The sequence below is a fragment of the Hemicordylus capensis genome, chromosome 3, assembly GCF_027244095.1.
Source record: "Hemicordylus capensis ecotype Gifberg chromosome 3, rHemCap1.1.pri, whole genome shotgun sequence".
Taxonomy (NCBI): Eukaryota; Metazoa; Chordata; class Lepidosauria; order Squamata; family Cordylidae; genus Hemicordylus; species Hemicordylus capensis.
This window is the reverse complement of record NC_069659.1, coordinates 245,644,577-245,668,689: the sequence shown is the minus strand read 5'-3', so window position 1 is coordinate 245,668,689 and position 24,113 is coordinate 245,644,577. Positions and strand designations below refer to the sequence as shown.

General features: G+C 46.4%; 1 protein-coding gene across 2 annotated transcripts in view; it reads right to left on the bottom strand.

The window, feature by feature from the left end:
* The window catches only part of HECTD2 (HECT domain E3 ubiquitin protein ligase 2), a 96,711-nt gene extending 81,545 nt beyond the window's left edge, over positions 1–15,166 (bottom strand). The window contains exons 1-2 of one of the 2 annotated variants that reach the window (XM_053308204.1): positions 13,991–15,166; positions 247–376 (exon numbers count right to left, since the gene is read on the bottom strand). In XM_053308204.1, coding sequence (XP_053164179.1) covers positions 247–376; positions 13,991–14,254 — 394 coding nt within the window. In that variant the 5' untranslated portion in view covers positions 14,255–15,166. Of the gene's footprint in view, positions 1–246; positions 378–13,990 lie in introns of those variants that run through there. The other variant, XM_053308205.1, reaches the window with a different exon arrangement.
* Positions 15,167–24,113: the final 8,947 nt, after the last annotated feature.

Below are 24,113 nucleotides of genomic sequence, written 5' to 3'. Positions count from 1 at the left end.
CTAACACTGTATGTACTAAAACTGTTACTTCATCCTACAACCCACTGCTGTCTTATTTATCTGTCATGCCCTGCATTCCTTGGAATGTTAGTAAACGACACTCATGCTTTACACAAAGACAGTTCTACCACCAAGGAGCCAGCACTGTCACAACACAAATTAAAAAACAACAGCTACTAACAATAGAGCACCAAGTACCTCCTGCAGTCACAAGTGACTAAATAATAAAGCTTTTTATTCTCTCACCATTTTTTATGTCTGCAAGAACAAATTCTGTAGGGGAACTTCCACTTCCAGCATCTTCTTGCTTTTGGCTGATAGTTGAAATGAAGCTGTTGAAAGGGGAAATATCACTTTTGGGTCCTCTCTCCAATCCCTGTAGTTAGAAAACACAATGCGAATGCTGGATTTAACTTCATGGAATATCTCTTTTGTCAAAATAAAAACACAATGGTAATGGTTTTAAACACAGGAAACAGATCAGAATAAATATGAAATGCCACTAAGTAATGCTGCCTTGTTTAAAACAGACAAACCAAACAAACAAGAGTACAATCAAGAGAAAGTTAGTTGACCAGTGTCCCACTGAAAATAATGAAATGTAAGCTCACAGCTAACCATTTAGATTTCATTGATTTCAACTGAAGATATGATGATGTCACACATTATGGAAGCCTTTAAGGTTTTGAGACTGTGTCAGTGATCCATGGCCAATCACAGATCTTAAGGTGTATGGTTTTCTGTGATAAACTGGGGCTGTTCACATGACTGTGTGTACACAGTCGGGGGGGGGCAAGGTTCAACTTACCTTCCCCCAGATGACCCTTTGCAACCTGGGCAGTGTGCAAGCCGTGCACACACACGACCAGTGCTGCCTGGAGCAGAGCAGATGACTCTCTGCGCTGCTCCCAGCTGCGCTGGTAAACAGAGGTTGGGACTCATTGTCCCAGCCTCCATGAATCCCACAGTGTACCACACACAATGCACTGGGGGATTCCCCTAGGGGACAGGCACTCTAAGCACCTGTCTCTGTGTCAGCTGACAAATTATCCTGGAGCTGGGTTAAGGGCATGTTTACGCCCTTTACCTTGGCTAAGAGGCGGTCTGCAGCACTGGGTTTGGTGCCACAGTACCGCTGGGATGTGCATGGATCCCGGCAGTTCTCATGGGCAGCCAAGCCCAGGCTTGGCTGCTCATGAGAACAGCCTCATAATATTTCAGTTCATAAGCACAGAAAAGTAACGCATCAAATGGCCCTTGGAGGCACATAATATTTTAAAGTGTTCCAATATAATAAGGAATTTCCTGTGAGCTTTTTGAGGGCAAAATTAAATCTCTATCTAATCAAACAGCCAATGACTCAATTCTCACCCCACCCCCAAAGCTGACAATTAGCTTATAAAAGATTAAGGCCTATAATTTTTCCTATGGTGTGCTGAGAGTACTCTTGAACTTCTTTCCTGCTTGCCAACAAGGATTCTCAGTAGAATATAAACATACATGCTGTATGCAAATAGTGCTTAAAATTAGTGCAGATCATTAGTTAGAGTGATGAAATGTGATGGAAAAGAGATATAATGCACTTCAAGTAGCTGTTGTGAAATATAATAAACTATTCATGGGGGTGGGGGTGTGATACTTGAACAAAGTATGCAACAAAGTAACCTGCCATTAAAAAATAGCTGAGGAAATAAAATTGATTTACTTTCCTTCTCAAAACTTATAGTGCAACACCCACTTTTTGATTTCATAACATATTAAGAGTCATTTAGTTTATAAGAATGCAACCTTCTAACCACAGAAGAACTGCTATAGTACAAAAATAGATTCCACAGATTAAAAACACTTTAACATTGTTTTAAATTTTACATTATTTTAATGTTTTAACATTTTATTTGTGCTATTTTATTGTAAACCGCCCAGAGACAAGTTTTGGGTGGTATATAAATATGTTAAATAAATAAGACTGCAGGGAGTTACCATTTGGGGATGCTCTAAACCTTTTGAAAAAACAGGAACCTGTTCCTTCAAAAGGTTTAGGGCATCCCCAAATGGTAACTCCCAGCAGTCTTACATCAGTGTTCTCAAATTAGATAGAAATCTAAAGTGTATGTGGAGGTACCTAGAGAATGCAGAGTACTACTTTAACTCTTTTATAAAGCTTCTCAGGCTCTAAAGACTATTTGGCCTGATCTGGAGCTGAACTTGCTGTTGTGGAGACTGATGGTATACAAGGTACAATGGAAGATGGAAGTACTAGCAAATGTGGAACATCAAGGATATATATATCCCCCCTCAAAAGCACCATTTTGATGCACTTGATGGAGGCCTTTGACATTATTCCAGCTTTATAGCAGCTGCTTATTTGCAAGCAGTTCCTGTGCAAGTGAGAGAGTCAAGAGAAAAGACATGTTGGCCTTTCCAGTAGAATCAGCACCCCCTTCTCCTGGTGCACCTACACAACTGGGCTTTACCCACACAACTGAGACATTTAAAGACTCTCAGAACAACACAGGAGCTGCTCACGGGTAAGCGGTTATTGTGCAGCTGGAAATGTCTAAAGAGCACCTTACTGAGCTGAGTTTGAAAAAAGCGGAGCATGTGCCCAGAAATAGAAAGAAGCAAATTATTAGCATGAGGATATAACGTCTATATTCCTCTATATTGTCTTCTGCAGCAAAACATTTGCAAAAGTAAATGTGAAAACAGAAGTTCTTTACATATACTTCTACAACTAGCCTATAGCCAGGGTCATGTGTACTTTGTGTTAAAACAAAACAAAACAAAACAAATAATATTAAACAGAATTCTCCACCTCAGCAATCCAGGTTTTGCTAACAAATGTAGAATTTGGGCACCTGTGTACTTTGTGCAAATTGAGCAGATCTGCATAATTTGTTTTGCATAATTCATTCTGACGTTTTTGCATGATTCCTTTGGAGTTTTGCTAGTCATGGGAGCGGCAAGGTCAATTAAGTCCTAACCCCTCAAATAGTGAAAATTTTATTAGGTCACTTCTAAAGCTTCCGAGGCTTCAATGGGCATTGCCTACACACTTTTAAGCATACCTTCACAGTCATAATAGATAAAAACTTGGCAGAAAGAAAGAATAGATTCACAGAAAGCTGAATTATCTGCCCGCCACCACATTCTAAGCTTTTTCTGTGCTCCTACAGAATCACGACATAATTACATCATCCCATCCATAACTACTTCTTCAGCTTGAAATGCATAAATATTCAGTGCATATGAAGCATATTCAAAGCATAAGTTCTTATTGAAGTTATTAAAGCAAAACCAATTACTTAAGGATAATGGCTCATTTTTCCTTTTAAAATGTTTTATAAGCCTTGACGTTTGTTTTGTTACAAAAATATCATGTTCCTGTACATCCATCTGTTCCTTTCCCTGCATACATTGAAGCATTTCAGTAGTTATAATTAACACATTTTTCTGACTTCCTCTTTTGCCAGCTCCACCCAAGTCATTCAGATAAATAATTTAATATAGATTTGTGTTTGTTATGCTTCTACTGAAATAGCCATGTAGGCTTTCGTCATCCTACAGACAGATTTTCTAACCATTTACAAATAACAGATAACAAATAAGGACTTCAGTTTTAAATGTTGCTCTTCGAAATCTGAGCTTATGTATGGTGTCCCTCAGGGCTCCATATTGTGTCCAATGGTTTTTAACATCTACATGAAGCCGCTCAGAGAGATCATCAGGGGATTTGGTGCAGGGTGTTATCAGTATGCTGATGATACCCAGATCTACTTCTCCATGTCTACTGCTTCAGGAGCTGGCATAACCTCTCTAAATGCATGCCTGGAAGCAGTAATGGGCTGGATGAGGGAGAATAAACTGAGACTGAATCCAGATAAGACGGAGGTACTTATTGTGCAGGGTGAGGACTCCACAGACGATTTTGATCTACCTGTTCTATATGAGGTCACATTTCCCCAAAAGGAACAGGTATGTAGTCTGGGAGTATTTCTGGATCCACACCTTTCTCTGGTATCTCAGGTTGAGGTGGTGGCCAGAGGGGCTTTCTATCAGCTTTAGCTGATACGCCAGCTGCATCCATTTCTTGGGATGAACGACCTCAAAACAGTGGTACATATGCTGGTAACCTCCAGACTTGAGCTCTGCAAAGCACTCTATATGGGGCTGCTGTTGTACATAGTCCAGAAACTCCAGTTGGTACAGAATGCAGTGGCCAGGTTGGTCTCTGGATCATGTCGGGGAGACCACATTACTCCTGTGTTGAAAGAGCTACACTGGCTGCCAAAAGGTTTCCGGGCAAAATACAAAGAGCTGGTTATAACCTATAAAGCCCTAAACGGCTTGGGCCCTAGGTATTTAAGAGAATGTCTTCTTCATTATGAGCCTCACTGCCCATTGAGGTCATCTGGAGCAAAGATTCTCAATGTTGGGTCCCCAGATGTTATTGGACTTCAACTCCCATAATCCCCGCCCCCACAGTCCTTTGGTTGGGGATTATGGGAGTTGAAGTCCAATAACATCTGGGGATCCAATGTTGAGAATCCCTGGTCTGGAGGGATCCGTCTCCAGTTGCCACCAGCTCGGCAGATGGCAACAAGGGGGAGGGGCCTTCTTGGTTGCTGCCCCGAGATGGTATGCGCTCCCTACTGAAATACGATCCTCCCTATCTCTGACAATTTTTAAAAGGCATTTGAAAATGAATCGTTGGCACTTACCTGAAAGGTCATTCTCCTCAGAAGTATGGATGGCATCTGAAATGCATGATGGGTTGCCACGACCTCCTGCTCCGAGACAGGGCCAATCAGAGAGCTTTTCTCCCCTAACAGGAGGGAGGGGCAATCCCCTCTAGCTTCAGTCTATTACTAGCCCTCGAATGCTCCGGCTAGACGAAAAGCAGTACCAAAGGGAGAAGAAAGACAAAGCATTGAGAAAAAACAGAGAAAAACAGCAACCTCTCTCTCGCTCTCAATTTTTTTTTCTTTTTTCAAATAACTGAAAAAAACCCTCCCTGCGGAGAAAAACGAACAACTGTGGAAGAGTCAAACCACCCCACATGTATACAGGGAATGGTAAGAAATGGATACAGGTAGGAAAGGACAGGAGCACATACGAACACAACAGGCGGGTCGGATGCCATCCATACTTCTGAGGAGAATGACCTTTCAGGTAAGTGCCAACGATTCATTCTCCCTCAGAAGAGGATGGCATCCGAAATGCATGATGGGACATACCATAGCCGCTAGTGACAGAGGGTGGGAAACCGTGAGTATGATGCTACGTAGGAACCACCCGCTGCAGGACACATCTATCGAAAGAAGCATCAGCAGAGGCCCAATCATGGATCTTATAGAATTTAACAAAAGTGGAGAGGGAAGCCCATGTGGCTGCCCTGCAGATATCAGCCGGGGCACCATGGTGGCCAGAGCTGCAGAGGATGCAGCACTGCGCGTCGAATGGGCAGTAATTCCTACCGGCACCGCCACCTTGGCTGATGCGTAAGCCAAGCGGATACACTGACAAATCCATCGAGCCAGCGTAGAAGAAGACACATTCTTTCCCAAAGAACAATCCCTGAAGGAAACAAACAGGGATTCAGAAACCCTAAACGCTTTGGTACGCCGCAAACAGATACTAATTGCCCTGCGGACATCGAGAGTGTGCCATTCCTTTTCCTTAGGGGAAGAGGGTTTAGGACAAAAAGAAGGTAGGACCAGTTCCTGGGACCTGTGAAAAAGTGAATTAACCTTAGGAAGGTAAGTGGGGTCGGTACGTAACACAACATAATCGGAAAATACTAAACATAACTCCTTTCTGGCCGATAATGCTCCCAGGTCCGACGCCCAACGGGCGGAGGTGATGGCCACCAGAAACAAAACCTTGAAGGTGAGGAGCCGTAGTGGAACAGAATGTAAGGGCTCGAAGGGCGGATGGACTAACGCCCGGAGAACCAAATTAAGGTCCCAGGTAGGGAAACGATGGATCGGGGGGGCCTAAGGGCCGCCGCCCCTTTAAGGAATCTTTGTATATGAGGGTGTCCTGACAAGGGAGGCCTGCCCGGGACCTGTAGGGTGCTGGAGAAGCAGAACATCTGCCGCTTGAGAGTGGCCAGCATAAGACCCTTATCCAGCCCGGCCTGAAGAAACCCCAGAACCTGGCCGACTGAGGCGGACCTAGGGTCAGCGTCCACCGAAGCACACCAAGCCGCAAACGCCCGCCAGGTGGACTGGTATACCCTGAGGGTAGACGGACGTCTGGACGCAAGAATGGTATCCCGGCCAGCCGGAGGGTACCCGCAAGCCACTAGCGCGCTCCACTCAATCTCCATACATAGAGGTTCAGCCACTGAGGGTCCGGATGGAACAGCGGCCCCTGACGTAGAAGCTGGGGATGACAACCCAGGGGCATCAGAGGAACAAGCGACAGGGAGACCAGGTCTGAGAACCATGGGCGACGCAGCCAACGCGGAGCCACCAGGATGACTTCTGCTCAGTGTTGACAGACCAGCCTGACTGTTTGGAGGAGAATGGGCGGAGGAGGGAAGGCATAAAGAAGACCCAGAGGCCACGGTGTCACTAGAGCGTCCACTCCCTCGGCCCCGTGCGACGGGTATCTGGCGAAGAACCTGGGCAGCTTGGCGTTCCCGGGCGTCGCGAACAGATCTATCAGAGGAGTTCCGAACCTTTCCGTGACAGAGCGGAACACCTGTTCGTCCAGGACCCATTCTGCCTGATCCAGCTGCGTCCGGCTGAGCCAATCCGCCATGGTATTGGACACTCCGCTGATGTGTGCTGCCTCCAAGGAGATCATATTCTCCTCTGCCCAGTGCCAAAGCACCGAAGCTTCACACATCAAGGACCACGCCCGTGTTCCCCCCTGCCTGTTGACATGAGCTTTGACTGTCTCGTTGTCGGTCCTTACCAGAACGGGAGAGCTGCAAATCAGGGGAAGAAACTGGATCAGGGCGTATCGAATCGCTCTGAGCTCCAGCCAGTTGATGGACTGGGCCTGTTCCGCTGGAGACCAGAGACCCTGCGCGACCTGGCCCTGACAATGACCGCCCCACCCTTGCAGGCTGGCGTCCGTGGTGACCAGGATTCGACTCACTGGGAGAAAGGAGACACCTTTGTTCAGAGCCAGAGACAACCACCAGTCAAGAGCCCTCTTGACTCGGGAGGGGAGACGGACCTTGGACCGGGATTGGGAGGTCACTAGGTCCTGGAGAGGCAGGAGCAGCCACTGGAGCAGACGTGAGTGGAGGCGGGCCCACGGAACTATTCCTATGGTTGATAGCATCATTCCCTGTAGCTGACTCAGGGAAAGGACATCTGACTGTCCGCGGAGGTGTGCCTTCCGACACGCAGTGGACAACCTCTGCCGCCTCTCCAGGGACAAGGGAAGCCGTCCCCTTGACAGAGTCTATCACGGCCCCGAGATGTTGGATCCGGTTCCAGGGAGAGGGAGCTCGTCTGACAATTCACTAAGAACCCGTGGGCCTGGAAGACCGCGAGGGTCTCCTCCACATCCCCCAGGGCCTTCTGGTAGGACGGCGATCTTATTAAAAGATCGTCCAAATACAGGTACAGGTGAATCCCCTTCGATCTCAGGTGCGCCACGAGTGCCACCATGATCTTGGTGAACACGTGTGGCACAGTCGAGAGACCGAAGGGGAGGGCCCGGTATTGGAAATGAGACCCCGCTTAAGACAAACCGGAGGAGCTTCCTGTCCCGGGGGTGGATGGGGACATGAAGATAAGCCTCTTTCAAGTCCACCGAGGACAGGTAGTCACCCCCTTGAAGGGCCAACAAGATGGAGCGGAGGGTCTCCATCCGGAAACGCTTCGTGCGGAGGAACCGGTTCACATACTTCAGATCGAGTATGGCTCTCCACTCCCCATTCCTCTTTGGCACTAGAAAAAGAATGGAGTAAACACCACACCCAACCTCCTCTAGAGGAGGCGGCTCGATCGCCTGAATGTCTTCCAGATGGCAGAGAGCATCAGCGCATGCCTGCCCTGCTTGTTGGAGCGCGGGGACACCAGAAAGCTGTCGAGGGGTTGGCAAAGGAAGTCCAGGCTGTATCCCTGGGCCACAGTCTGTTGAACCCAGGCGTTCGAGCACGTCGCTGCCCAAGCCTGGGCGAAAAACTGTAACCTGCCTCCCACCTGGGATTCCGGGGGACCATCATTGAGGTACTGGACGCTTGAAGCCGGACTTCTGCTGCTGAGCGGACTGATGATATCTCGGCTGGGCAACGTCCCGAAAGGAACTCTGTGGCTTCTTCCAGGAGGGGAACCTGTCTTGTCTGTCCTGACGGGGACGAAAGGACGACCGGAAGCCCCTGTAGGAAGAGGAGTTGGACGAAAAATGTTTACGTTCCGGGCGTTGCGCTGACGACGGCATAGCCTTTTTCTTGTCCTTGCACTCAATTAACACAGGTTCCAAGACTTCCCCCAAAAGCTTGCCCCCTTTAAACGCCGACGTGGCCAGGTTAGACCTGGATTTCTGGTCAACACGCCAATGCTTAAGCCATAAGTGGCGTCTGACTGTCACATCCGAGGCCATCGCCCTAGCTGACAGCTGCGTAGCATCCAGGGAACTGTCGGCCATGAAGGCAGAGGCTTTAGAAAGTTTATTGAGGCCCTGCCTCGGGGCCAGGAGCTCAGGGGCAAGAGCTCCTTAATCCAAAGTACTGAAGTTCGGGCAAAAATAGAATTAGCCATGGAAGCCTGCATAGCTAGCAAAGAAGCCTCATGAGACCTCTGCAAGGCAGCGTCACATTTTTTATCATCATGGTTGCGTAAGACTTCATCCCCATCCCTGGGCAAGACAGCGCCAGTTACCAGAGCCGCTACCTCAGCATCTACTGGAGGTATCTGGAGCTTATCCATCAGCGCCTTGGCGGTTGTATAAAGGCGCTTAATCCCAGGGGGAGGACCCTTACTCTCAGTGGGATGGTCCCATTCTGAGTGGATTATATCCAAAAATAGTTGGGGGCAGGGCACCACCACTTCAGGCGCCTTCAAGGAAGGTAATACAGCGGGGTCCCCTTCTGGAGAAGCCTGTGAAACAGGCACCACGCCCCCCAACCTTAAAGTCTTCCGGGCATTGTGGAGAAGCACAGGGAAATCGGAGGGCGAAAACAGGCAGTAAGGGGCCTGCGGGGTGTAGGCACTACCCCCCTCATCCCCAGAGAGCTCGCTCTCCTCCCTGTCGGAGGCAGAGTCCTCCGACGGTAAATCCCCCCCGGATGGAAGGTTCAGGGGTTGCAATGGGCGAGTCACCGCGCTGGCCGGACCACACAGACTCAATACTGGAGGGCCGAGTTCGGTAGGGCAAACAGCTAAAGATGATGGACCGACTGAGGTGACATCCCGCGGGCCCAAGATGGTGGCCACGGTAACAGCCCCGCTCTCTATCGCGCCCAAAATGGCGGCCGCGGTCCCGGTCTCCCTCATGCCCAAAATGGCGGGCGCACCAATTTGAGTGGGAAGCTGCCCCGCTAAAGCGGGAAGCAACCTCCCAAACTCCTCTGAAACCACGCGCCGCAGAAGGGCGGCAAAGCTAGGAGGAATCTCCTCCTCAGGCACATCTGTGCATCTGGAGGGGTGCATTCGTTTGGCAGGCACCTCCTCCGATGGAAAACAGGGCGAGGAACCAGGGGTGGGAGAAACCTGTGTGGCGGCAGCGGAGGGCTCTGACGGCCCCTCAGGGCGCATGACTTCACAATTTCCTCCTTCCTCAGCCAGCACGAGCGCTGCGGAATCGCTGCCCGTGGCCGTGACTGGCACCGCCGGCCGCTTGCTTTTAGAGCTCTTTTTGCTCTTTTTCTTTTTGAGGAGACATGGGCACGGGAGCAGTGGCCGCCACCCACTCCTCACGACACACCACCGGCGCCACAGAATCCTCCGAGAGGGAGGGAGAAGCCCCCCTCTCAGGACGCGCGAGATCGGAGCTCATAGTAGCCCGGATCTCAAACCGCTGCAGGAGAAGAGCCGCGAGCGGTTAGCGCAGAAAAGGTAGCCCCCTGACTTCGAGATAGGAGAAGGAGTCCTGACTGGTACAGCTCAGGAGAAGGAAACAGCTCAGGAGGTAGTAAAGTAGAGAGTAGACACTAGCCAGAGCAACGAACGAAACGACCCTGCCGGAGCAAGACAGAGTGAAGACTGAAGCTAGAGGGGATTGCCCCTCCCTCCTGTTAGGGGAGAAAAGCTCTCTGATTGGCCCTGTCTCAGAGCAGGAGGTCGTGGCAACCCATCATGCATTTCGGATGCCATCCTCTTCTCAGGGAGAACCCACCTCTTCACCCAAGTTTTTTCATCTTTTTTAAATTTTTAGGTTTTAATCTGTGTTTGATTTTAAATTATCTAAATTGCTTTAAGTTTTTGTGTATGTTTTTAACTTGTTTTTATGTTATTGTTAACTGCCCAGAGACAATAATTTGGGGCGGTGTACAAATCTGATGGATAAATAAATAAATATGTGGATCAGCTTTACAGCCTATTTTTATTAATGAATTCTTTTTTTATTTATACAAACACGAACACTTCAGCAAAACAATATGTTTTGTAGATGAAACTAAAGCAATCCTTAAGTTTTTCAAGTTGATAAGATGGAAGGAGGCTTGTCTTTTAAAAAAAGGCTAAATGCAGTGTGTGTGGTGGGGGTACTGTTCAGACCAGAGTCATGATGCTGGCGATGGTGGGGATAAACTCTTCCCTCATGCCACGTCCCAAATCTGAATCCCCTCAAGTTCCTATACATAGAGAGGAGAGCTGGTCTTGTGGTAGTAAGTATAACTTGTCCCCTTAGCTAAGCAGAGTCTGCCCTGGTTGCATTTGAATGGGAGACCACATATGAACACTGTAAGATATTTCCCTCAGGGGATGGAGCCACTCTGGGAAGAGCAGAAGGTTTCAAGTTCCCTCTCCGGCTTTTCCAAGACAGGACAAGATTTTTTAATAGGACAAGATTTTTTTATTGAACCAACAAACTACCAAAGCATACAGTATGTTGCCAAGGCACAATTATATACAAAGTAGTTGTTTGTACATCATATATCTACAAAGATTTACACACAAGGATTTGGAGACCCACAGGGTTATAAAGTATATGCAGGCAGTACTGTAACTCGGGGATGGGGGATTACAAGGCACATCACGTAACTTGGGGGGGGGGGGGTTTATGTCCAACGTCCATTTCCATAATTTGTCCCATTGCTGTTTAGAAGAGATACACTTGTCTTTTTGCACATAACCATACAAACGTTTCCAGAAGAGATTTACTGTCTCATCCACGTGAACCTCTTGGTCGCGTCTTCCCTCCCTATTCCTGTGCAGGAGCATTGCATAAATGACATATAGGTTTACTAACCTGATTATGAGAAGGGAACGTTCCAATTCCCTAGTCTGAGGGAACCTCTTCTGTCCCGTATCCTTGAAGGTTTCTTTCTGGGACCTCGAAAAGAGGTTCTATTGCTAAAACCCAAGGTTAGTTCTTCCCAAGTCTGTTTTTCCAAATCAGGCCACTCTAACAACTTGCTTACTCCCTACCACACTCTTTTGGCGACCACACACTCTTTTAAGAAATGTGAATGGGTTTCCCTGAATGTTTTGCCTAGCTCACTAGCTTTCTGTTTGCAGGTGATTTTAGGACACTCTTGCTGGTCCTATAGGGCTGAGAGAAATTCCTGCCTGCATCCTTAGAGAAGCCACTGCCAGTCTATGTAGACTATACTGAGCTAGATAGACCAATAGTCTGACTCAGTATACGGCAGCTTCCTATATTCCTCATGGAGGAAAACATGGAGATATCATTTGATTTGGATTGGGAAAATAGAACAGGGGCAAGCCATAGTCTCAATCCACCATCACCCTGGCTACATCTATACTGTTTTAAAAATGCCCCCTGAGGCTATCTAAATCTAGTCTGGTCCTCAGAGTATTATAATGGCACAATAAACCTACTATTTATTATGTTGTATTTTGAACATACAATTTGTACTGTATACAACTGGAAACAGTACTAAATTTTAGGCCTGATTTAGAATGGTACAGCTGATTTTTAGGAGAGCTAAGCACCTAACTTCAATCTGAGGTTCTGGAATGGCATACATTACATTATGGCTTGAGTCATCAGTACAAAAATGAGTGATTATAATGTTTCGCTTATATTTGCCAGAAAAAAGGATGTTCAATATTAGTTATAGAACTGAATTACTAAATTACTGGCTGGCTCTCATCCCTGTTCCGTTTTCCTCCAGATGATAAACTGAACTTTCCTGTAGTAAGAGAAAAGGGCACCTCATGCCCAGGCTGAAAGTAGGAAGCAGCATGGGACTCCCCACTGTTATCTAAGACAGAAGGGCTCACATAGTCACTGATATATGGAAGATAACTTTAAAATCCTCCTCACATGTGTCTATTGAGCCATTAGAGACATTTAGAAGAGGCTCTGCTCTCTCACGATGCTCAGTTAGATCTGCCAATACCACAGTCTCAGCTGTTGTAGGGAGCCAAATGTCTTTCCACCTTTCAGTGCATCTGTCATCAGGAAGTTGTATGTTCCCAGCAACAGATCACAATATTTGCCACTACTAGCAGGAGATTTTGTTCTATTAGCTAGGACATCTATTGTGTTGAGGTGCTGCATGGAATGTACTTACATGAATGTCAGTGCCTGTGGCATCATAGTGAGGTGTAACAGAACTCCTCCATCTCATGCCCAGGCCCTTTTGTACTTTTGGGGAGTTTTGCTTTAGTTATTTTAAAGATTAATAGAAGATTAATTTAAAGATTTAAAGACACTCTTTCTACTGTACTAAAGTATGGAAGCACTCAATTAGTCTTTTAAATGCAATGAATAGCAACCCCTTCCCTACATAGCAACGTTCCTGCCATTTCACTGACCTTTTTTAATTGTTGCTGCTGCTAAATTTAGGTTTCTGAAGGCTATGCATTCAGGATCCAATGGATCCTTTACTTATCTTTCTAGTATGGGGCACCTCATTCACTCTGCTTTTTGTCTGTGGCAGAATATAATCAGGATAATGTGTGACAAGGATGTCATTTAATGCATGGTGATCCTAGTTTAGAGCAATGAGATGGACTAGAAGCTTCAGAAGATATCTCAGACCCATCAATGGGCAATTTAACCTATATTTATGGATCACTAGAAAGTTGACCAGTAATTTAGCTTGTGGGTACACAAGCTAAAGTTTAATAAGTCTAATTCTAATAATTTGTTCTCTGTTTATCTGATAAATTATTACAATTGCATTCTACAAAAATAATCTTCACAGTCATTTAAGTTATTAAACTATGGGAGAAACTGCAGCTGAGAAATCCACATTAACTGATGTGGAATATTATATAATAAGCATTTATGTATTCTAAATACACAATGTTTATAATTTGATTGTGAACCGCCTTGAGACTTTTTCTATAGGCAGTATATAAATGATTTAAATAAATAAATAGCTATGTCTAGCTGATATGATCTGTAGTAGTTCATAATACAACCTTCTTATCCCCATGATATTTTATTTGCAGGAGAGACTTGAGAAAAGGAGGTGGGAGAGGAATCAAGCACGAACAATCTGTCCCATTCACCAATAAAGTGGTTTCAAAACTGTAGCCAAAAACGGCAGGAGTCTATTACATAATGACTGTATCTCCACGGATAGTTTGTGTCAATAAATACATATGCTATGTTTGTCAGTAGTAAATCACTGGCTGCGGTTATTTTTTATGAAGTATTTCGGTGAAATCAGTGAACATCTGCATAAAACTACACCACCAGGCAGTTAAGAAAAACCCACGAGTGTATACTTCTGCTTTCATTTATCAAGGAAAACTGGCCTTTCGCTGCTTTTAAACAGAAATAAAAGACAAACCATTTATAATCCAAGCATCTCCCTGAGGGTTCGGCAAAGCATCTACAGCGGACCTTTCTAGCATCAGTTCAAGAAACAGGCTCTTGTACATACCCCAGAAGCTCTTCTAGATCCAGTCAGGGCGGGAGGCAGTTCCTCGCTTTCCTCCTTCCCCGCTTTTTTTCCTCCTTCCTTCTCCTCCTCCTCCTCCTCCGCAGCCGCCACCCCCTCTTCCTGCTCGGCTCCCACCGCCTCCGCTGACGGGGGATCCAAGCTCTCCTCAGTCATTTGGCAACCCAGCAAGAAGCGCTTGTTCCCGACCGCGGGCAGGAGGAGATCCGAGGTGGCCGCGGGAGGCGGCGTGCTTTGCAGCGACATGGCTCTCTAGCGGGGCTGCTCCCTGTCCGCCTGTGCCGGGGCTGCCGCCATCCTCTCTCCTGCTCAGCCCCCAGAAAAGGCGCACCACGAATTTCCTCCTCGCCCCCGCCAATTACCTCAAACAACCTCTTTACCTCAGAGGCCCGCACAACCACCCACCACATGCACTATCGCACTCCTTCCCCCAAGGAGCGGACAGCGGCAGCCTCGCTCCCACCGACCTCCTCAACTCCCCTGCTCGCTCTTCCCCCCACTTGTCCTCAGCAGCGGCTCGCAGTTGCTTCCTCTGCCCGACCCACCACCACAGCCCCTCGCTGCCTGGTAGGGTTAAAGCCCCAGCACCGCACCGCGCGCCTGCCGCCTCCCTTTCCCAGTCCCGCCGCCGAGCATCCACCAGATGCCAAGCTCCTCTCCCCGCTAGTCTCTTCAGCCAGCCTCAGAAGAACGACGACCTCTCTAGGCGGCCGCCCCCAGTAAAGCAGAGGCGGCGGCGGCGGCGGCAGCGTGTTCAGCTGCCACCACCCAGCCGGCCGGCACTGGAGGCACCCCCGCGCGGAAGAGACGAGACGTGGCGGTAGCCTCACCGCCGCGGCTGCCGCCCCCACTAATTTCCCCCCACCGGCTGGTGAGGGAGGAAACCCCAGACGGAGCTGTCAGACTGGTGAGGCTCCTCTCTCTTCCTCCCGGCGCCCCCGTCCTCCCCAGCACTTCCCCCGGCGGGCTCGGCCAGACTCCTCGCACCCCACATAGCCACCACGCCACCTACAGCCCGGGGTCAGAAAGCGAGGCCGCCATGTTGTTTACAGGCAGCATCTCATAGAAACGCGATGGGTGGGAGGCCGAGAGGCCACGCGGCTACGAAAACTCCGTAGCGTCAAGGAAAGCGGCACTGTCCCAAGCACACAGCCGGGAAGGAAGAACCGCCCGCTCTCTACGCAGGCACACCGCAATTCAGAGAGATCTGCTGCAACCCCATGTACAACGCAGCCGGCCTCGCTCTACGTCATATACGCAGCGGGTACCCGAGAGATGCCGTGGTCACCGCCCGGCGTGGAAGGAGAACTGCAGAGCGCTGGCCTCATAGGGTTCAGTTTCTCATTCCCTCTCTTGTTTTTTCCTTGCAGTCCCCTCGTGCCAAAATTGAGAGTGTAAATTCCTCAGGCTTTTTGTTGTTGTTTATGTTACTTTGTAAAATGCACACGGAAGGTGCAATAAGAGTAAACAATATTTTGTGTGCTAGTTGGGTAGGACATTTCTCTTTCTCATCCTGACAACAGAAGCTAAGATTCGCAGCCCAAAATTGGGAAAGAGGTATTTTAGGTTGATGACGGGCTGGAAAAGGAAGTCCATCCACGATATGACAGGCTAGCTACATCTTTATCCTGTTTTGAACCCTGTTGGGGCAGGGAGAAGAACTGATCGGAAATTTGGAGAGGAGAACCAATGGGCGGGGAAAGCTCACGTGTCCCCAGAGGTGTATCTAGGGGAAATAGCGCCTAGGGCAAGCACTGAAATTGCGCCCCCTGTCCAAACATCTGACACCCAGCTTTCAGATAACTTTACCATAATATCAGCTCAAAAATACAAGTCAAGCTCATTAATCTTTTAATATTTCAAAAAATATTTAGCAGTGGATGTAGCCAGACCAAAAAATGCTGGAAAACCACAAATTTCAGTATGCTGGGGCTCATGAAATACCCAAATACTATGTGGAGGTGTACTTGGGAAACTAAACAGAAGTGCCTGTCTAATTCTCTACTATGCATTGTGGCATCACTATTACATAAGTTTTAAAAATAAACGGAGAATTTGACTTTCCCCAGATACTCTGAAAATAATTAAAGGATATGCAGAGTAAACTGTGTCACTGCTTGGAATATATTCTAGTATTTCAGAAAGACAGGTAAAATGAGAGCAAGAAACTCCCAGTGGGCCTTAATACTAAGGATTTCACACAGATTCAAAGACAAACTCACCATTAATAGCCATATTATTAAGACATCACATTTAACTCACTTATCACAAGAAGCAAAGTAAGAGGAAATGAATACAATCCTAGCTCATAAGCTTCAGCTCAGTATTCACAAGCCCTGATTCTCTGTACTTAGTGCCAAACTAAATATGTGTACAGTGACATATTATATATTTTTAAAAGAAATTACCTGTAGCCCCTTCAGGGCGTCTTCCTAAAGGCCATGTGTAGGGGGTCTGCAAAGGTCCCCCTCCCCCTGCTGGCCTCTAGGGCCTCGCAGGGACCATTTGATTATGTGCGGTTGCTGTTTTTTAAATTTTTTTTTTAAATGGCCACTGAAAACAAAATGGCCACTGCGCATGCTCAAATGGCCTCTGCAAGGCCTGGCATGGCCTAGGGCCTCACAGAGCCCATTTGAGCATGCATGGTGGCCATTTTGTTTTCAGCAGCAGTTTTCATTTTTAAGAATGGCACCCCCCTTCAAGTGGCACCCAGGGCATGTGCCCTGCCTGCCCCACCCTAGATATGCCCCTGCGTGTCCCTGCTGCTTCTCTACACAAATCTCTCTCTCGCTCTCCCAATTCAGTTTCTTTCATATTCTGCTGAATGGCACCAGTGAAGTATGTGCATGTATGATTCATTTGGAAATTTCACAAGACCCCTGTGCTTGCTGCTATAAAGCAGGCAGTCAAAACTTTTTTAAAAAATTCCATAAGGCTTTTAGTTAAATATTTTAGTCTGCATCTTAATTGCTGTTTTTAACTGTTTGATGTTTTACTGTTTCTTCCTTTTTTTCTTATTGTTTTATTGTATATTTTTATTATTGTCCTTAGCCACCTTGCAACGTTTTTAATCCGAACAGTGGGAATAATAAAAATAAATGTACTGTCCCTCCTATTCAATGTAATATACAAAGTGACTAGGAGATACTGGGATCTTGTACAATGGTGAATATGTAATCTTATACCTATTTCTGAAAGCTTTCAAAATGTTGCATCCTTATGGATGCATAATCAGAGCACCTGTAGGAAAGAGAGAGGTACCAACAGATTTGGGATAACCTGCAGATACATCAGGTTCACAAAAATCTGGAGGAAAAAATCTAAGCCCCCCTCATTGCCCCAAATGTAACAAAGCGGAATGTTCATGGACTCAAAAGGTACTTAACAGACAACCAGGTGCACAGAACTAATGGAACTAAATGATGAGGAGTGGGGGAAGGAGCGCTTGACCAAAAAGAGTGGGAAGTGTTTCAGCTTGAATAATGTTCCCTTAAGACAGTCACAACAGAATGAAAATGAGCAGAAAGTCAGACTGAGCACCAGTGCCCTCCCCATCCAGAAAACAGAAAGAATAAAATTTGCATATGAAATCAGTCCCAAATTAGATTAGGGACTCCTGTCTTTGTTGCTAACTGTAGTTTTTTCATTCTGCTCAGCCACAGGCATACCAGAGACATACGTAAATAAAGATGGCTCCCCAAAGTGGTCACATTCTAAAAAGAAACTCAAGGTTGACATCAGCAACAAACATTGGAGAGATGCTATGCTGCGGTTGGATAGGAACAGTTGCTCTTCCTCTGCTAAACATAAAAGAATCACCACTTTCAAAGGTGCCTCTTTGGTCAGTTAGCAGGGATCTACACTGAGTTTGTAAGCATTGCCATACAAATGTGTCAATTACCAAGGACAATCAGTTGCTAATCGAGTGGTCTTTGAAGACTATTTGCAAATTGCTAAACAGATGTCTGTCTGGTGTCAAGTAAGTGTGGTATAACATTTAAAGCAAGTTAAGTGCAATGGAAACACACATACACACCCACACACACATACCTGCTTGGAACATGGCACATTTTAAAAAAACCATATAAGCTCTCCATGATTCAGCTTTGTTACTCTCCAACTAGGGCTGTGCATGAACAGTTTGCTGTGAACTGGTTCACCTTGAAATGGGCCTGGTTTGGAGGTTCAATCGCAGACTGGTTCTGGTGAACCAGTAGCAACAGTAAGGGGCGGCTGGGCGGAGCAGCGAGAGAGGTAATAAGCTCTTTACCAAGCTGGTGCAGCCAGGCTCGGAATGGTCCACAGGGCAACAGGGCATATTCCTGGTGCGCCCCACCCGCGGGGCGCCCCTGCACCCCCCGCACTTGGCAGAAGTGAATACTCCCACCCTTAAGTCCCCATTCTGCTCAAAACCCAGCGCCCTCCCCACATACATTCCACTGCCCTCTCAGTTCCCCCAGTCTGGCCCTGGGCGCAGCTGCCTCCCTCCTTTACCAAGCCGCCAGTTCTGGGATGCGTTGAGACCAGAACCAAGCTGCTGCCAAGGTGGTGGCTTGGTAAAGGAGGGAGGAGTGCACTGGGGCTGCCCAGGAGGGTGAGCGGTTGTGAGCGGCGGCACTGGCAGCCACGCCAGCCGGGTAAGGAGCTTATTACCCCTCTTGCTGCCTCCGCCTGACTGGTCTTTCATTTGAAAGAGCCCTCCCACCCCTATACTTGTAAAGGGTAATCCTGCCCAAACTACCGAACCGGTTTGGTCAAATGGACCAGACCCAGCTGGTCAGTTCAACCAAGCCAGTTCAGAGCAATGTGGTTTGGTTCAAATTGATTTTTGGTTCCATGCATACCCCTATCTCCAAGCTCCTCAACAATATATTATAATGTTCTTCATTGTAAGGCCCAGGACCTAGTGGGGGCTCCCATCAACCCTATGTTTGACTCCCTGAGAGTAATTGTTAATTGATGCTGTTGAATGTCTGGTTGAAGCAGAATACTCACACAGGAGGTGATTGTCCCTTCTGTGCTTTGCCCAGCGCTGGTGGGTCTCTGTTAAGGGGAACTGAGCCCTCTTGAGACCCTGCACCATCTTGGAAAATGTGCACAGAGTGCTGGGAGGTGTAGCTCTTCCCAGTGCTTTCTCCATAGGGCTCTTAGGAGAGGGCTCTGTCTCTCTTGAACGGCCCTCGAAGCAATGAGAAAGTGTTGTACAGTGCAGTAGTCAGTACAGAGGAAAGTAGCTCTCACTTTGCCAGGGTTTTATTTTGCTTTGCGTTTTTTTTTTGGCCAAAGTGGTCCCCACTTGAAAAATAGTGAAGTTAATTGCTATATTGTCTTCTGGCGCCTTTTCTAGAGCAATTTTATGGCAAGGATGAGTATATTTGTAGGAATGAATAAGCTTTTGTAACTCCTTAAACAATTGCATATGGCTACATTATTCTTGCACATTTTAGAAGTGGTAGTATTAGACAGAGCCTCAAGTATCTACGATAGTACTTTAGCTAACTGGATGCTATCCCTTTCCCTTTCCCTACCATCGAGGGGCAGTCATAGACTAGTTGCTCAGATTTAAGCTGCAGAAGCTCTATTATTTTCAGCTGCTTGTAGCGAATGTATTGCTTTTACATGCGTGCCTACATGTTTTTAAAGCTAAAATTCAATGTACACTTACTTGTGAGTAGCCAAATTAAATTCAGAGGGTCTTACTTTTGGATAAACATAGGAAAGGATTGGGCTATAAACAATTGGGCTATAAACTGAATTCAGGCACTGATGATTTGGCAATCAGAGTTCGTTCCATTTTTTCCAATGTCACCAGAGCTGCCAAGTAATCATGTCATTTCTTCTATTCAGCTAAGTTAAGAATTTCTATTTATAACAAGCTTTCAGGTGGCCAACAGTTATTCTTATTATCGAGACCACTTTAGATCTTGCAAGCATTTGAGTTAACGTGTCACATAAATAGTGTCACATAAAGACACATATTGGCCGCATTCACATGTAACATGAAACCAAAGTTACATGGGGCAGAGGCTGAGTTTGTGTACTTCCGGTTGCATGAAACCATGGTTTCACAGCAAAAGTGACCTGTGGTTTTCCTCACCAAACTCTGATTGGAACCTTCACTTTGTAGTGAATTTTGCCAACCCAACCTGAGGTTTGAGGGTGGCAGCATTACATCCGAATGTGGATGTTGCCATAACCGCAGTTTCATGTTGTTTCTGGAACTGAAATCATAGAGAGGGTGGCCCATACCTGCCCAGGAACATGCCAGCTCCATGCCTGGCATGCTTCATGATGGCCGCCTCTCTGAGCAAATTCACTGCCCCGCCCCTGTCTCTGAGTTACTCAAACCATTACCCAGCAACAGGGATGTTGCCATGTCCCATCCCAAGCCTAAGTCTGTCAAATGGAAAAGTCACATGGGGAGATGCTCTACTCCCACTGTGTCCCTTGTTCACCCAATCCTGGCAATCAGGAGAGAAAGGGGACAGGATGGCAAGACGGGCATTATGTGTTTTGCTCTCCGAATATGAATTGATAAAGAAGTATGTTCACAAGCACATGTGGTTGCGGTAGTACCATAAACCGTGCAACCCAATTAGATCACTGGGAAGGTAACATATGGCAGGGCAGTGATATCCAGGGTGGGTTTAAAAGGCAGCCCCACCAGGGAATTAATGAATGGCTCAGCTGTATTTTTTGTACAATAAAATTGGGGAAGCGGGGTCCAGCCCCTTCCCCTTCAGCTAATGTGTGTGGTCCTTAGGTTTATTCACGGGAAGAACTGTCCAGCAGAAGCAGCATTGCCTCCAGTGACAGGAGAGATTCCTCCTATGTGATGAGGATGGATTCTTCTCCAGAGCAGACCACTCTCATATGAGACTGGGAGGCCACAGGGATACCCATTCACAATTCATGAGAAGACCCATCTGGGGGGACAGGGGGATGGGGCTGAATCACTAATAAGGTGTGCCGATAGCCCTTCTCCCACAGACTGTTCTCTCATGAGAGTGTTTGGCCATAGAGACACACATGCAGGCTGGACGGCAGGTGCTGCCCAGCCTGGTTGCTCCACACAAGCAAGCTGTGGTTCCCTGGCAACACCTCTTTCAGTCTTGGCAACTGCCGCAAGGAAGCAGTCCAAGCGCCGATCAGCATACACCACAATGCTGGTCTGAACCCAGGTAATTGGAATGAGAGTAAAGATCTGTCCCCAGTCCCACTGTTTCCCTAGTCTGTCCACCTGGTGACACCCGCACACATGGAGCATCCCATTCTCATTTGGGTGCATGAAAGGGTTGCCTGGAGATGAGGGGGTCACTCTGGAAAAGTTATGTCATTAACCAGAGGGAACAGGTGGGGCCCCCTTTTTTGGATGGCTCAATGAGAGCGTAGTCAAATGGAGGACTGAAGGTTTTCAAGCCTAAGGTCCTTCCCAGTGGACTGACCCTCTCATAAGAGGGCTAATCCCTGGCCAGCAAGCCAACACAGGAGAAGGAGTGTGGTTTGGTCTCCATGCTGCTTTGCCGGGGTGATCCATCACAAGAACATACTTGGTCACAGTGGGCCAGACCCCAGGATCCTTTGCCCTCCCTCATATACATATCCCCTCCTAGGAAGTAATCATGTTCCCTTCCTGGAGTATCAGAATAATAGTGGCCCTCAGCATCCCCCGTGCCACCAGAATTTGTGCTTGTTCAAGACTGTTTTGTTGTGGGGCTCTCTTACAAGGGAGGTAGTGCAGTTGCTGTCAGAAGAAGGGCTTTCATGGCATGGCATTTAAAAGGATTTAAATGCCCTTTCCCTGCTGAGGACAGGTGGACCATTCTGAAAAGGCACGGTTACGCTTGGCATGCCCCCTTGAAGATCATGGTCAATGGCTGCCACCCTGAAGATGTTCTGACGCCTTGCCCACAGTCTGGCGATGTGAATGCTATGGAGCTTGCAGGGATGTGAACTCGGTGGACCAAGAAGAGGGAGGCGTTCCCCTGCCCTGAAAACAGCAGTTGCCTGGCTGTGGTTGGATGAATTTTTGTGATGTGATTCACGGTTAGAAAAATTACCTGCGGGCTCAGCAACCTCCAGTTTCACACATGCCAATCCAGCCATTGTATCTTGTATGTCAATGACTACCATGTTGCTCTCAGTTTGAGAATTTATAAATTCTTTATTTATTAAAGGCAGAACATTACATAATGTAATAACACAGATCACAGAATGCATAATAACTCATACACTTTAGCATCCTAGAGATCAGGTCTCAATTATTATTATAGACATTATCAATCCAAAATGTTAACCCAAACAAATCTGAGCATGTTATGAATAACACATATCATTCTATACCTGAATATAACAAGCAGGCAATACTCTACCATAATTTATTTGACTGATAGAAATATTAAATCTTGCCAGATCGCAAAGAAAGCATATGGATTTGATTGTCCTGTTCAAAGATGCAACCAATGGGTTAATTTCACTGTAACTATAAACCAAAGCTTATTGTACCATTAACCTAAAGATAATATTCCATGCTTCCAATTTTTAGTTATCACCATTCTGGCCACTGTCAACATATAATTCACCAGCTCTTTAGATTTTATTACTTTATTATCTTCAATAAATATTCCCAACAATGCTAGCTGAGGATCTATTTTAATTTCCAGCACTTATTTTTGTTATAGAGACCACTTTAGATCTTGCTAGCAATTGAGTTAGTGTGTCACATGAATAGTGTCACATAAAGACACATATTGTATCTTGTATGTCAATTACTATTATGTTGTTCTCAGTTTGATATTTTTTTATCCCATCATTTAAAATTTATAGATTAAGTTGGATGTTGGCATTTAATCTGTCATCCCAGTTTTCTCCTAAAAATAGAACAAATCAAGGTATTTTTTTAAAACTCCTAACTGTGTTTTTCAAACACCAAGTGGTTTATTTATGCAGATCTCTAAGTATACAAAGGCATCACAAATGAAGATCAAAATGTCTTATTTCACTTTTCTAACAGGTATTGTCCTCAATCAATCAGTCAAGAACAGTGGGGAAAACAAACATGATATTATAATGGTGAAGACTTCTCTGCACAGTATTATTCCAAGTAACGCATATAGTAGGATATGATTATATTTAGAAAAGTGGGAATCTACAGAATTTGCAGAGGGGAACAGAAGAAGGGGGCAAAGATATACCCTTTGCCTCTCTCTTTCTATGCACCCTGCCACCACCTCCTCTGCCTGTATCTGCTTATGCTCCCATTTCCTTCTCAATATACCCATTCACCTTCTTCCTTTATTTTGCCTCAGCTTCCCCCCACCTGCCTCCCTTGCCCTTGCTCCATGTCTTCTAGACTCTGCTTACTTTCTTCTGCCTCTCATCCCAACTTCCCTTCATATCTCCTAGTTGGTGGCTCCAAAAAATGGGGATGCTGTAACAAGAACAATAAATATTTATATACCACTTTTAAACAAAAGTGTCCAAAGCAGTTTACATAGAGAAAGAAAGAAAGAAAGAAAGAAAGAAAGAAAGAAAGAAAGAAAGAAAGAAAGAAAGAAAGAAAGATGGAGCCTCACCTCCCCCAGGTCACTCCCACCGTATCTTGCTGTTGCTCTGCCTATCCCAGGATCCCACCTGTTTCACTTAAGTTCAACCTTTGGAAACCCTTTCTATGAGCCATGATAGCTACATGAGACCTCCATGTTCAGAGACACCTCTCTCTGAATCTGTTAAAAGAGTGTGTAAATAAAGAAAATGGTACTTTTTATGGAATTTTATTTCAGAAGATAAGGTGGTGTCTAAATATTGAGGTCACCAGAAAATATAAAACTGCCTTAGACCTAAACTTGACCACATAATCATCTACTTCCATGCTTTTTGGGTGTGTGTGTATGTGTAATTATTTCATTTAGAAGTAGCAGTTATGGCGGGGACATCCAGTTTGGGACTGTGGTGTGGGGAGGAGGTTTTAATTCTTTTTCTCCACCATTATCCTGATGTAGATCACCCCTCTCCTTGCAGCTGTTCTTTGATCAAATGAGAGTTCCCATTTGGCACAAGGGAATGAAAAATTCCCATCAGAATTGGGCCCCTGCATGGCTACTAT